The sequence below is a fragment of the Palaemon carinicauda genome, chromosome 1, assembly GCF_036898095.1.
Source record: "Palaemon carinicauda isolate YSFRI2023 chromosome 1, ASM3689809v2, whole genome shotgun sequence".
Taxonomy (NCBI): Eukaryota; Metazoa; Arthropoda; class Malacostraca; order Decapoda; family Palaemonidae; genus Palaemon; species Palaemon carinicauda.
In genome coordinates this window covers 118,952,996-118,969,453 of record NC_090725.1, presented here as the reverse complement: position 1 = coordinate 118,969,453, position 16,458 = coordinate 118,952,996, and the positions used below count along the sequence as shown (strand labels likewise).

The 16,458-nt window shown below is 38.0% G+C and overlaps 1 protein-coding gene across 3 annotated transcripts in view; it reads right to left on the bottom strand.

Moving 5' to 3' along the window:
* Positions 1–16,458, bottom strand: part of LOC137651194 (peroxisomal leader peptide-processing protease) — a 318,149-nt gene that overhangs the window by 135,716 nt on the left and 165,975 nt on the right. For all 3 annotated transcript variants that reach the window (XM_068384358.1, XM_068384350.1, XM_068384367.1), the window contains exon 5: positions 3,506–3,639. In XM_068384358.1, coding sequence (XP_068240459.1) covers positions 3,506–3,639 — 134 coding nt within the window. The remainder of the gene's footprint in view (positions 1–3,505; positions 3,640–16,458) is intronic.

Below are 16,458 nucleotides of genomic sequence, written 5' to 3'. Positions count from 1 at the left end.
CGACGACTCCAACACCACCCTCCTCAATGACGTCAGTACTGGTAGACCGCGACCTTAGATTCCTGCTCCCATGCACCGACAGATGTTTGATTTCATTCACGGCCTTTCACATCCCTTGTGCCGTTCTACTGCACAGCTGCTGAAGACAAAGCTCATTTGGCACAGCATTTCTAAGGATGCTAAGAATTGGGTCCGCACCTGTATTTCTTGCCCAAACTTCCAAAGTACATCGACACACGGATTCAGGAGTGGACACCTTTCCTCAACCTCAGCGTCATTTCGCCCACATTCACGTCGACGTTGTAGGCCCCCTACCCACATCACAAGGACATCGTTACCTGTTTACCATCATCGACCACTCCACTCGTTGGCCTGAAGCCATTCCCATGGAAATTGCAACGTCCGCCTCATATACATCTACCTTACTCTCAGGATGGATTGCAATATTTTGGTATCCCTGAGCATATTACTTCTGACAGGGGTACCAGTTTCACCTCTCAATTGTGGACATTATTAGCGAATCTCCTGGGGGTCACCCTATATTATACAACTGCCTACAACCCCGCTGCCAATGGAATGGTTGAACGTTTTCATCGCACCCTCAAAGCAGCTTTGATGTCCCGCTGCAAGGACTCCAACTGGTTTACTCAGCTTCCCTGGGTCCTCCTGTGACTAAGGACCACTCCTAAAGACGCCCTGGATGTCTCGGCAGCTGAAATAGTATATGGCGACCCATTGGTCGTCCCTGCCGAATTTTTCCTTCTGCAACCTCCTCCAGCGATCTCCAGCGCATACGTCACATTGTGGGAAAATTTACTCCATGCCGCCAGACTTAATAGCCCCCAGCGAAACATCACATACCGACAGACTTGCAAACCACATCTTCCTACGCAATGACACTAGCAAGCCACCGCTAACGCCCCCTTACAAGGGCCCTTTCCTTGTGATCCGACGCAGTCCGAAAACATTCCTACTAAACATTCGTGGCGAAGAGGACTAGGTCTCCATTGATCGTCTAAAACCTGCTTATCTCCTGCCAGATGACCCGCCTACAGTTTCCCTCTCTAGATCAGGGTGCCCTATTTAACATGTACAGTATGTCATTTTTAGGGGGGAGCCATGTACCAATCGTGTGTCACACAATCGTACATAGTAACGACATTTCTCTTTTTTGTATATTTTATCCTTTGTATCTTCGCTCTCCCCTCGCACTGACACCTACATTAAAAATTAAATTTCCAGGTCTCTTGGAACAAATTAATGATGTAGAATGGGGCATTTCTGGGTCGACCTGTGGCGGCCGGTGAAAAGTCCTTCTTTTCTGATATAAATCTTCCAAATATACTAGAGAAAGATAAAAGCATGGAATGCAGAGGTTACTACCCTCGCGCGAGCACCTTGTGGGTGTCGTGTATAAAGCAAAGGCGCGTGAAAGCCACTATTCATAGGCTGTCTTCCATTTAGTTAATTCCTTCGCCAAAGGGATGGGCCGATACAGAGGCACCAGCCAAGCTACCAGAGCCACGCCACCCACGCCCCGACGCGAGCGCCATCTGAACAACATCCTTCTATTTGGACTTGCTCGAGTGTGTGTTTACTGTTGTGCTCTCGGCCTTTTTCCCTCTTGTGGATTTATTTCGTCATGACCGAAGCTCCTTCTTCACCCATTCCATTGTTAAGTACCATAGTTTGTTTTGACAGCTTTTTGTAGTACCGGGCTTTTGTCATCTACCCAGTATAGTCTGTTTTATCACTACCATCTGGGCCCGTCCGCGTCCTCGCCAGCCATTGTTTGTTCCCTTGTCTTCCTGGGAGTTCATCTTAGTCTTGCCCATTTGGTACTCTGTCACTTAGGTTTTTGGTTAAGTCCCTGGCCTTATGCCTTTTCGAACCATCATTATTATATCGTTATTATTCCCATTGTACTTTTTGCTAGCAAGTCCAATCTGCGAACAAGAATAACGTTCTAGCTTTATTATAGTTTAGTACCCGCCCCCTGGCGTTCGTCAGTCGACTATTTCCCTTTAATTTAGGTTTTAGCAGGCGTTATTCTTCGTTTGTAGTCTTGTTTTTGATGTTACAATTTTATTATTATACGCTTATAATAGTGTTGTGTGCTTATTAGGTCCTGATTTTGTAACCACGGGAGCGAGAGATTGGGGTTCCCGTTTTCTGTTCTCAGTCACGAGTTACCCCTTTCTCTCGTTTTCTTTCTTAACCTCAGGTGGGTGAGCGGATTTCCCGTTTTCCGTTTTGTGCGTTCAACGAGTTCTCCCTCCCCCACCTCTCCCTCTACGGGTGTATGATAGCTTACGAGTTATTTACTTTATGGTTACTATTCAATAGTTAGCGTTATTTAATAGGTCCCGAGTTCCGTCCTCTCCCCGTTACGGCTTGGGAGTAGTCCTGAACTTTTTTCCACTCCGCCATGAGGGATTCTCAATGAGATTGGAACTATTGTTATATATATATTATTTAAATACAACCCTCTGGGACAGCCTTCATATTGTTTAGATACGACCCTTCGGTGGCCCTTACTCCGGTCTCAGGCCACGGCCATATCCACACAAATATCCATTGTTATTCACAATTGAGTTATCATTCCCAATTGAATTATTCAGGACCTTTCATCGATCTCCGGCTTCACCGGAGATCGTCAATACGCTTTACTATTATATTAGCCTTAGCCTTTAGTTACGGCTTGTGTTTTATAAATTTCACAATTGAAGTATTATTCACAATTGAATTATTCAGGACCTTTCATCGACGTCCGGCTTCACCGGAGATCGCCAATACGCTTAACTCTTATATTAGCCTTAGCTTTTAGCTACGGCTTGTGTTATGATGTAGAATGGGGCATTACTCTATCAGTTCCAAGAAAAAAGCAATTTGAACATCAGATGAGGTATATAAAAATAATTACGGAGTGTTCTTTATGAATGAATGACAGATTAAATGATATTTGACACCATAACTGCAATGGTCAAAGATGACAATGCCAATTCAAAAACTATTAATTCAACAAATCTTCCCTGAAAATCATGCACTATAAATTCTTTAAGTGAAAAAAAAGCTTGGCTGAAATAAGAAATAAAAAACAATGTAAATTAATAGTCAATATTTTCCAGTGCACTGCATATAGTACGTTTTATATACATAAACCTTTCTCTTGCATATACTTGGAATTTTTATTTCCCATAAACTCACAGCTGTAACCTTCTAAACACATTCAAAAACAAGTTCAAATAATTTTTGTCATTTATATCCATACTCATACTTTCCATTTCAGCGCTCCCTTATTCTAACAATAAATATAATGAATGGCAAACCCCACTAACAAAATAAGTAAAAAAAATTCAGTTTCTGGCTGTAACAGCTGTTTCATCATCATAATTCAAAATAAAACATCTTTGGCTTTTCATAAGAACATGATTAATTAGATTAAGACTACATAGAAATAGTTAAGACATACTTTAACATAGCTTTAAAATATATGTATACTTACATCAAGTAATGATGAGTGTACAACATGAGCACAAGTAAGGATGATACCTGGAGAAATATTAATAACAACCCCACTGCCCCATCCGCCACCACAGGCTATGGCAACCACAACATTGTCTAATGTTTTTGTTATTCCTGTAAAAGAATTATCTACATTCAATTAGAATAATACAAAAGCTAAAAGTAATAAATATTGAAGTCACATATTTTCAATAGATATAAAAACCCAAGTCTTTAAAACTAAGGATATGTCTTTGGCAGTGCTGGAATGACCACTGAAATTTCAACAAGGTAGTTGTAGTTGAGACAGGTGGCAAAGGGGGAAGCTCCCCCCACCTGCCTGCCATGGAATAGCCACTTTTGTCCTTTAGGACAATCACTGAGATAGGAAGTAGAGGAGGGAAATTCAATTCTGCATAGCTAGAAAAGTAGAAATTATCTTAAAATTTATTATTTGTTCATAAAGGTATCTGAACTTTTCGTTCTTTAAAAAAGAGAGTCTCACTCATTGTTAGGAGGAAGTTCCCTAGAACCAAACTGGAATATTTTTTTTTCTCTCGACATATCATCATTCTTGGTCCGATACAAGAGCGAGGAAGATGATTCCTACAACTTCCTACAGATAATCATAGGGAAGTGGATGTTAGGGCTTCGGTCAATAATGGCTTAAAAGGAACCTAGTACTGGGACCTGGAAAACCTATCTTACTAACAGGGAGATGGTGTCAGCAATGTCAAACCAGGCATATCAAAGAGAAATGTTTAGTAAGACACCATCCTATCCTCTTGCATACCAAGAGGATGTAGGAGTTGTATCTTGACAGGTGTGGTCTGCAAGAAAGCAGTTCTGTCATTCAACTTATCAACATCAGACATGCAAAGTGTGAAATGGTTATGGCTGTTGAATCTCCTAAGGAAAGGAACAAGAAAGAGGTAGAAGGATTATGCCAGACTAGTGTCTATCAACCCTGACTCACGATTCGTGGCTCAGATGTTCGATCCCTGCCCATAGATTGAAAAGTTTTCACAGCCTTACTGTCCCTGTGAGCTAGGGATGGGGCTATGGGGGGGAACTACCTGCTAAGTCATCAGCAGCTATGGCAAGTCTATAGGCTATCCAAGCGAAGCTGACCGCTGAGCGTCAGTCTTTCTTAAAATAATAAGTGGAGGAATCTTCATCTTTCGTTCCGTTTCCTTTAATGAGTCTTTAAACAAACACACCCAAAGTTAAGTTGGATTAGACACCTGGGAGGAAAATTTGTTTTTAAGACCATAGGTAGGTCAATTGGTATGGAAACAGACAAGAAATGAGTTGGTTGTGAGAAGACGGATCAGATTAAGCCCTTCAGCTAACGGAATACTTGGCCGTATCACACACCCATTCATTGTCCATGCATATTCAGCCTTTCAATCTTCCGCTGATAACCCTCATGGAAAAGTCAAGAAATTACAGACAAAAATAAAAACTGAAATAAGATTTTTTTCTTTTTTTCTTTATATTAATACGAAATCGTTCGCCATTAACTTTGCTGCTTGAGGTTGTAGTCTTTTTCTTAGAAAATATACAATACATTCCCTGTAGTTAAGGTTGGGGCACAGTGCATAAACATGATTTGATTTTAAAATTAACATAAATAAAATATTTCCAGCAATTTCAAATGAAATATTATTCTTTGTCCAAACACCTCTTCTTACTGTTCATTTTTTTATTTCAATTATGTGCCATCATTTGTGCTATATTCATTGAATTTTCTCTTTAAAATTTTGCTCATGAGCTTATTTTCAAAGGATATTGTTTTTGCTAAGCAATAGGAGGATATCGATTACTGACCATATATTGTTTTTCCTGCATTATGACCAGGATCACACAACTTTATTGGAAGTAGTGCTTCACCATCAGCTAATCTCTTGAAGTGTTGCCTTTGAACCAACTACCTTAAGTGTTTTAAATCGGTTTTTAATATCCATAACAAAATTACAAGGTATTTCTACAACATCAAGCACAACAGTTTTTGACAAGGAAATTATTTGGATAGTGAAAATTTGCTGTGAGTTTTTCCCAGTTGTTTCATCAAAAAAGGAAGACTTGAAAATTTTATAAACATTTTATTATTATTATTACTACTATCCAAGCTACAACCCTAGTTGGAAAAGCAAGATGCTATAAGCCCAAGGGCTCCAATAAGGAAAAATACCCCAGCGAGGAAAGGAAATAAAGAAATAAATAAATGATGAGAACAAATTAACAGTAAATCATTCTAAAAACAGTAACAACGTCAAAACAGATATGTCATATATAAACTATAAAAAGACTTATGTCAGCCTGTTCAACATAAAAATATTTGCTGCAACTTTGAACTTTTGAAGTTCTACTGATTCAACTAACCAATTAGGAAGATCATTCCACAATTTGGTCACAGCTGGAATAAAACTTCTTGAATACTGTGTAGTATTTAGCCTTAAATGAAGAAGGTCTGGCTATTAGAATTAACTGCATGCCTAGTATTAAGAACAGGATGGAATTGTCCAGGAAGATCTGAATGTAAAGGATGGTCAGAGTTATGAAAAATCTTATGCAACATGCATAATGAACTAATGAACGACGTTGCCAAAGATTAATATCTAGATTAATATCTAGATCAGGAATAAGAAATTTAATAGACCGTAAGTTTCTGTTCAATAAATTTTGGTGTTATCTTTATAATTTTACAAAAAGTTGATATTATGTGACCAATAACACATGAAAAAAATAATGCACTTATGAATATTACAAAAATAAATCAATAAAAATTTTCGGAATAACGTCTGAAAACAATCATTATCATTATTATCAATAGCTCCAATAGAAAAAAATAGCTTAGTGAAGAAAGGAAATACAGTAAGGAGATAAATAAACTATATGGGAAGAAATGCCCAATTAAAAAAGTATTAAAAAAGCAGTAGTAACATTAAAACATCTTTCATAAATAAACTATAAAAATAAACTTATGTCAGCCTGTTCACCATAAAAACATTTGCTGCAAGTTTGAAGTTTTAAAGTTCTATAGATTTAACTACCCGAATAGCAAGATCATTCCAAAAACTTTGTCACCGCTGGAATAAAACCTCTAGAATACTGTGTGTTATTGAGCCTCATACTGGAGAAGGCATGGCTATTAGAATTAACTGCACACCTAGTATTATGAATAGCATGGTACTGTCCAGGAAGATCTGAATATAAAAGATGGTCAGAATTATGAAAAATCTTGTGCAACATGCATAATAAACTAATTGAACGACAGTGCCAGAGATTATCTAGATCAGTGGCCTTTGACCTAGCAATGATCAACACCTTTGAGAAAAAGATTAACAGACTGATTACTAACAATAGAAGTGGCAGGGAGAGCCAGACAGATTTGCTGCTGTGTAAGAGAGACCATCTGAAGAAGTTTAGAAATTGCAAGGTGATAAATGGGGAGAGTGTAGCAACGCAACACAGGTTAGTGGTAATTGATTGCAGACTAAGGAATTGTAGGAGAAGTAAAAAGACGAGAATGGACCCAAAGATTAAGTGGTGGAAATTGAAAGAGGCAGAACTGAGAGTCTTGTTTAAGAAAAGAGTGCTGGAAGCAGTAAGGTTACATGAGGATGTACAAGAATGGTGGAACGAGAATAGTAAAGTGATTCTAAGGATCAGTGGGGAAGTACTTGGAAAGTCATCCCGAAGACGACACCCAAATGATAAAGAATCGTGGTGGTGAAATGATGAGGTGCAAGAACGGGTAAAAACCAAGAAAGAAGCCAAGAAGAAGGTAGATCTATCAGGGCAAGAGCAGGATAAAGAAAACTATAAGCAGGCAAAGAAAGAAGTAAGAAGAGCAGTAGCAAAGGCGAAGGGAGAGACATTAAATGAAGTCTATAAAGAGATGGAAACCCAAGAAGGAAAGAAGAAAATATTACAAATTGCTAAGGCCTGAGATGCTGCATCTAAAGAACTGACACAGATAAGGCAAATAAAAGATAACAATGATATAGTTCTAACAAAAGAGAATTAAATTAAAAGAAGGTGGGAACCTTATTTTGAGGGACTATTGAATGAGGAGAACCCAAGAACAGTATTTGAAGATGGACTCCCAAATGAGACAGTTACCATAAGAATGACTAGAAGAGAAGTAGAACAAGCAGAAAAGAAGATGAAAAATAGTAAAGCTGCAGGACCGGATAATATACCAGTAGAGGTATGGAGGAGTCTTGGAGAGGAAGGCATAGATATCTTTGGGACCTGATACAAAAGATCTTCAATCAGGAAAAGATGCCAGAGGAATGGAGAGGAAGCCTAATCACCCCCATCTATAAGGGGAAGGGAGGCACCCAGGAATGTGGCAACTACAGAGACATAAAGCTGATAAGCCATACTAAGAAGATATGGGAGAAGATCATTGAGAAGAGACTCAGAGATGAAACAACAATTGGTGAAGACTTATACTGGATTAGGTTCGAATTTTCATAGCTCTTGTTTTTATAATTTTAAATTAAACTCTATCTTTACTCCTCTCCACAGAGCATTCCTACTTCTAGTTGGGAACATTTTCATACAGAGATACTTTATTTATGTGATTATTTTAAGAAAAACTGTTTCCCGACTAAATTATTTTTTCAGCATCTTAACAAATTATTAAATAATAAATTGGCTCAGACTCAAAGAGTAACAACAGTACCAAAACTCAAATTTTATGCGAGTTTTCCTTTTATTCATGATGACTCCTTTAGACAGAAGTGTACAAAAATCATACAACAACATTTTCCAGCTGTTGTAGTAAACTTAATTCCTAAGAATCCTCTCACAGTTGGCTTAATTTTTCACTTTGAGGTTCGATTGAGTCCTTTGATGTCCTCTAGTGTAGTGTATCAATATATTTGCCCAAAGTGTAACTCTGGGACCTACGTAGGATCTACCAAGAGGATGTTGAAGGTCAGAATTGATTCTCATAGAGGTGTTAGTTTTCGAACAGGTTGCACAATATCCAGCCCACAACATTCAAATATTCGCAATCATACTAAAATGTGCAAAATAAATATTGACAATAAAGACTTTAGCATTATAGGGCAAGTATCTAATTACCACGACTTGCCTATTCTAGAGTCAATTTTGATTAAAAGACTGGTTCCATCGTTAAACACCCAAGCTTCCTCCATTCAATTGTACTTGTCATAGGTTTCTTTGTTTTGTGCTGTAGTTGTTGATGCCATTCAGTTTTTATTTGCGCTACTGCGAGGTTGGTTCCACTTCTGTTTTATGCATATTTCTACTTGAATTTTTAGTTTTTTTTACTAATTTTTACTTTTTATATATATATTTGTATATTACTGTTTCCTAATGTTATATATGTACTTCCTATTTGTAGCCCTGGAAGATGTGATAATGACGATCATGAAACGTCAGGATTTATAATAAATAGATATCTAGAACTTCCTATTTCCCTGTCCATTTTAAGAAATGTGTGTATATATATATATATATATATATATATATATATATATATATATGCATATATATATGTCTATGTATGTATATATATATATATATATATATATATATATATATATATATATATGTCTATATATGTATGTATATATATATATATATATATATATATATATATATATATATATATATATATATATATATATATATATATATATATATATATATATATATGTATATATATACATATATATATACATATATATATATATACATATATATATATATATATATATATATAAATATATATATATATATATTTATATATATATATATATATATATACATATATATATATACAGTATATATATATATATATATATATATATATATATATATATATATATATATATATATATGTATATATATATATATATATATATGTATATATATATATATATACATATATATATATATATATATATATATATATATATATATACATATATATATATATATATATATATATATATATATATATATATATACACAGTCCTACCTCTCGACACAAAAGATTTTGCTTACGAAATTTACATGCTGCAAAATGGGATGTGAAAAATTTTACAACTCGCATTGCGAAAAAAGTTTTGCGCAATGAAACGAGATACGGTACGAGAGCCTGGCTGTCTCCGAAACTGATTTTAAAAATTTATGTGCGCCAGCCTGTGTAACCCGCCCCCATCCTCCCCCGCTCCCATTGGTTATCTCTCTACACAGATTCTACTTACTGCCATAAGATCCAGCTCTCCTATTGGTCAGTATCTACTGTACTGTAAACCATCATGCATCTACGTATTGGTACTCCTCTTCCATTTCATTTCGGCAGCAATATCGTACGCATTAACTTTGTGTTTTTTATTTTGCTTTCATGACTATTGTACTGTATCGTGTTGCCATATTACATTAATTTATTAGCCATGGGACTAAGGAAAGTTGCTGATGTGCAGGGAAAGAAAAAGATCGTGCTTTTTAAGGAGATGAAGATGGAAATAATCAAGAAATATGAGGCTAGCATGAGGTTAAGTGTGATCACTAAGGAATATGACCGAAATCCATCTACGTTGAGAACTATCCTGAAACAGAAGGAAGCCATCAAAGCAGCAACACCTTCTAAAGGCGAGACTGTTTTCTCCAGCAAGGGTATCTACGTCCATGACAAGATGGAGAGACTGCTGTTTGTTTGGATTAAGGACAAGGAAATCGCTGGAGATATCGTAACTGAGAAAATAATCTGCCAGAAGGCCAGCGCAATTTTCAGTGATCTCATACATGCTCAGGCCGAAGACGACGCAGGAGAAGGGGCATCAAAACAGGAAACCCCAGAGTTCAAGGCTTCTCGTGGATGGTTTGAAAAATTTAAAGAGATGTCTAGCGTTCATTCTGTGGTGTGTCATGGGAGGGCTCCAAGCTAGAACACGAAAACGGCCCAAGCCTTTGTTAAGATGTTCAACGGGTTGACTGTTCCGGAAGGCTTCAGTCCCCAGCAAGTCTTCAACTGTGATGAAATTGGGCTTTTCTGGAAGACAATGCCTTGTCGGACATTCGTTAAGGCGGAAGAAAAAAGCTACCCGGGCATAAGTCCATGAAAGACAGGCTTACCCTTGCTTGCACTCTGTGCAAACACCAGTGGGGATTGTAAGGTGAAGCCCCTGCTGGTGTATCACTCGGAGACTCCTCGAGCCTTCAAGGCCCACAAAGTGATCAAGGAGAAGCTTCTGGTGATGTGGAAGTGTTATGCCAAAACTTGGATAACAAAAACCTTGTTAACTGAGTGGGTGAACCTTTGTTTCAGCCTGACTGTGAAGAAATATTTGGAAGAGAAAGGCCTCCCCCTGAAATGCCTGCTGGTGTTGAACAATGCCCCTGCTCACCCTCTTGGCCTTGAGAATTTTATCCTTGCAGATTTTATCCTAGCAGATTTTTCAATTATCAAGGTTCTCTAGCTTCTGCCTAACACCACCCCTCTCCTCCAGCATTTGGGCCAGCAATGATTTCGAACTTTAAGAAACTCTACACGAGATATCTCTTCAAGAGATGTTTCAAAATCACTGAGAGCACAAACCTCACCCTTTGTGAAATTTGGAAGGAGCATTTTGATGCTGTGACATGACTCAAAATCATCAATACAGCTTGGCGGAAGGTTTCAAGGTGCACCTTGAACTCTGCGTGGAAGAAGCTGTGGCCTGATGCCATCTCCGCATGAGATTTCGAGGGCTTCCACGTAGGCCAATTGGCAGCCGAAGTAGATTCCAAAAAAATTGACCTTATTAAGGAGCACCAAGAGGAACTTACGACAGATAACCATAAGGAGTTAGAGGCCATGAAACTAAGCAAAGTTCAGGAAAAGTTTTCTAGCAGCAAGGAGAAGGATGACCACCCACGGACAACGGCAGAAATTAAGTAGGGTCTAGCTGGCTATCATAAAATTGTGGCTCTAGTAGAAAAGAGACACCTAGAAAATTTTTCGCAGGTCTTGAGCTTCAATATGTAAATGACATTTGCCTGAGTCATTCCGGAACATTTTAAGAGCCAGGCAGAAACAAGCTTCCCTGGATAGTTTTTTTTAGAGGCCTTCAATACTATTAGGCCAAGAGAAAGCTGAAAGTGATAAAAAAGAAAAGTTGCAATGGTGAAGAAAATAATTAAATTTAGAAAAAACAAAAGGTAAAGTAAAAAAAATAAAAAATTTGATAAAGGCAAATAAAAAGGAACTTAATTTTAATTTTTCGTAAAGTTGTGTTAATATTTTCTGCCATTTGTTAATGTGTTTCATAAAATTAAGCGTTAATGTTTTCTGCCATTTATTATTGTTTTGTGTTTATGTTTTCTGCCACTTGTTAATGTTTTTGCCATTTGTCATCCTCCTTTATGGTCAGTCTCTAGTACACTGTCCTGTCTCTTGCCTCTACCGCCATGAGCGATCTGTAAACCAGTCCCTCTACCTATCCTCAACACTTAAGCAGAATGTATTACCTTAGACTGGATGTATAATAAGTCCCGTGAGGGAGGTGGAATTGTTATACAACAAAGGAAAAGGGGTCCAAGGGTCTGTGGATAATGTTCATAAAGTACAGATAGGCAAAGGTGGTTTGAAACCATCAGACCCACCTTCAGCTTCAAGTATACCAAAATGTAAACGGAAATTTTAATACCAGGTCTAGGGTTGTGAATTCTTATTTTGAATTAAGAGCACACACTATCCAAAGTTGCATCTATAAACAACAGCCACACAAAACTATAAGGAACAGTACTCTTAGGATCAGTCTTTAATGCGGAGAATTGACCCAAAGTTTCATTACAAATTCTTGGAAAGTTCTATGATTTAAGGTGCAATGCCTCTAGAGTTCATCATCTCCTTCATGTTACAACTGGGGCTAATAAGAAAGTTGCGATATTCACATGTGATGTGTTGAGTACTCCTCAAGAAGCACTGCAGTGCCATAATATAACACTAGGCATCTTTGCATCAACTTACATGGAGAGACAGTATCGTGAAAGTTCCAAAATGGAGACTAGTAGTGAAAGTTCCAAAATGGAGACTAGTAGTGGGTCTTCGTCCCATTGTCTGTGAGATGATGAAGGTGACAATAAGCTCATCCCCCAAAAATGTGACATCATGAAGAGCTTGAAACTCTTCTACTCTCTTGCCAATGCAAAGAAAAGCAAAAGTCTTAAGGGAAAGATCCCTATGATACTCTCTCTGGTTAGCAATAGATGTGTTAGGCAGAGAAAGAAGACTATCCCATCCCGGGGACCTACAGTATGTCGTAACACATCCAAAACTGCTCAAAGCTTCCCTCGATCATAGATTGGTGCCCTCTCTTCTCCAATTCTCTTGTCACAGCAGATAAAAAAAAGACAATCAAAATCCATGTTCTAAAAGTAATTAATGGAGGTTACTACCGACCGGATATCATGAGCATGGGGAAATGATTCTGGGTTAGCTTGCTTAATAAAGTAAAGGATTTGTTGCCTGATGCCTTGAATGGAAATAGTATCTCCTTGTTCTCTGAGAAACAAGGGGCCAGACGAGCGGGTGGCGGTTCTAGCTAAAAAGGCCCTGAGTGTAGTGACTGGACACAGAGAAGTATCTTGGAGAAGAAGGATAAACTTCCAAGGGGACCACCTATTTTGCGGGTCCTCGTTTTTAGCTAGGAAAGCTCTGTCTGGAGAAAGTAGTCCTTCGCCTGACGGGAGGAAATCTATATTTTCAGGATTATATGAGAGAGCTGCTAATTCTGAGATTCTAGCACCTGAATCCAAGGCCATTAGGAATAAGGTGATGTAGGAGCAGGATTTGGGTGCTCGCGCGAGGGTAGTAACCTCTGCATTCCATACTTTTAACTTTCTCTGGTATATTTGGAAGTATTTATATCAGAAAAGTGTAAAGAAGGACTCTTTTCACCGGGCGTCACAGGTCGACCCAGAAAAGACAATTCAGAAGGAAAAAACCCTATAATCCCCTCCTCTGGTAAGCAGGAGGTTCATGTGTTCGTGGCCTGAGAATAAGTACTATCCCACCCAACGAAATAAGTCCTAGAGTTGGCAAGACTGCTTAAAGGTCCCTTCCAGGAAGTGCTTCTTCAACAGAAAGGCGAGGATGTCTGAATGACTGAAATGTTCTGGCCAGGAAGCCATGTTCATTACAAACCATTATCAAAAAGGGTCTTTCTCTCAGAACCTACTTGAGAGCTAGCAGAACGGACATGGACAGTGTGAGTATCCTTACCTGCTACCTGTTTGTCAGAAGCTTCTGCCATATTGTGCTCATAGTCTGGCTGACTGAGACCTTGGGAAACGGTTGCCGGTATGCACCATCACTCCCTCCAAGAGGATGAATTCAAGAGCAACATATACCCTAACCTTACTTGGCCTATGATGGTGGTACATATGGGTGTAATGATCATTGACATGTAAGGTTAAAGAGAGAGAGAGAGAGAGAGAGAGAGAGAGAGAGAGAGAGAGAGAGAGAGAGAGAGAGAGAGAGAGAGAGAGAGAGATAGTTAGGTAGAATTATTGATTTTCATGTTTTGTAAGCTAAAATGGTACAAAACCACAAGCTCCTATTCAAACACTGAAATAGCACAAAAGCACACTGACTTGCAAGAATGGTACAGAGCAAAAATATCTCTCCTTTTGATCGTACTGAAGTACGTTGTGAAAGAAAGACAAAAGTACTATGTACCTTTTCCTCTGTTGATCAGGATAGAAAGTAAGCCATGGCTCCTCATCAAATAACCCATGGCTACCTTCACCATCCTCAATATTGCCACCTTATTAATTCAAGATAACAAAGAAGCCCAATCAGTGAAGGGAGAGAACTCTGCCATCCAGGTAGAAAGGTGAAGTGCATTAGTGGCCAGCCTGCCTACTGAGGTAATCAAACTAGCCAATCACGTCTCGGTACAGGACTGTGCATCTCTGGCTAGCCTCATAGGTACCAGTCAGCGGTTGAGTTCTATAAGGCATAGAAGGCCAACATGGGTAAGGAAGAATCCTCCACATTGTGATAGGATCACAAAAGGTTAACTCATACTCTCTCATCCTCCATTGCTCTAAAGTGCTGATGTTTGGTTCGAGGTGGATCAATCACTTACTAAAGGTTCAAGAGCGGTAACTGTAATATTAGCTCACCCTTACTAGACTGACCTCGAAGGTATCAGTGAGCAGGTAAGTAACCTCCCAAACTCCTGAAGGAGAGCAATCATTATAGGTCCCAAGAAACTTTAGCAAATGGCCTTCCTACGCCACTATCTTCATCTCCGTCTTCTCAAGGAAGAAATTTCCAAAAAGGGAATGGAAGAGGGAGAAGAGATTGGTAGAGGAAAAAGAGAGGGTGAACTCTCTTTCCCTTTGTCAACTGTTCTTCTTTCATAGAGGAGTCGTGGTCTAGACGAATTATAATAAAAGCAGTACCTCTGAGGAGAAAGCTCTTGTGCAACACAAAGCCATACACTGGGGGTCTTGTCATAATAGGAAAACTAAGAACACTCGCTGACTCTGCAACACAGGGATCACCAACTGCGGAACACTGTCAATACAAGGTAAGCCTACCACATAAAGAAATTTTACTATATGGCACACAGGTAAGCCAAAACTCAGTCCAAATGCAAAACTGTCACCCAAGGCAGAGAAACTACCATAAAGTAAGACAAGTTACTCCTGAGTTTAAAAGGTGAGGGTGTTAGATTACTTCTGATTGTTTTAAGTACAGTATCAGAAAATAAATGTCTAACTAGGGGTCTTGTCATAATACGAGAACTGAGAACACTCGCTGACCTTGCAACACAGGGATCACCAACTGAAGAACACTGCCAGTACAAGGTAAGCCTGCCAGATAAATAAAATCCACTATATACCACACAGGTAAGCCAAAACTCTGTCCAAAAGCATAACTCTCACCCAAAGCAGGAAAACTACCATAAAGTAGTGAGAGAAATTACCCTTGAATTCTAAAGGTGAGGGTGATAGATTATTTCAGGCTGTATTACACATCAGAAAATGAATGTCTAACCGTTCTTTAGGTCTACGACTTAAATAATTTTGAGCATAATAATGACCAGACTCGAGCTGGTAAGTTATAAAAAAGTCAAAAGATTAAATAGAGATGGCTTACAAAAATATACTTTCTTTTACATATCTAAAGAGAATTTACATTTTTACCAAATATCAATTGATGCAATAAATTAGCATCAAGCAGGTTTTACTTTACACATTCTATACAATCTAAAGTGCAATAAATAGGTACAGTATCAAACAAGTTTTACTTTGCATATAAATCTTCATATATTTGATAGTCTAAATCTTTATAGCTTGGTCTACATAATTTTCAAGATTAGAGGTCACAGACAACAGAGGATAGAGGATTTCCACTTTCAGGAACCGAAGGAAAAATTATCTTTCAAAGGCAGGTCTTCAATTGACTGACCAAGGTCTGGCTTCCTCTAATTCTGTCCAAAACATGTATCATTTTGCATCATTTTTGCCCACATGTATCCCCCTTTGGCTCATATAACTGTGTCAAGTGATCCGCACCTCATTCCAAAAATGCTTATCATTAAGGATCTTTGTAATAGAATTTTACGTTTTCATAATATTCTAGAAGGTAACTAAAATTATTCCTATTCACTTGATAAAAACAGACCCAAAAAAGAAATTCATATTGACTTAATTTAAAACTATTTTGGAAGTGAGACTCATTTCAAAGGATGTCACCTCCATCATAAATGCTACGTAACTCCTTCTATAATATTCTAACTTCCACGCAAGCGTGAATTCCCCCACCTTGAATTTCGATGATGTCACAATAAAACACAACGCATTAGATTTTGCATTTTTTGCATTAGCTTCATCGGAATTCACAATTCATTTATGTTATTTACATTTATATAACTGAGCAATTACATAACAAGAACTTAATGATGATGTTGA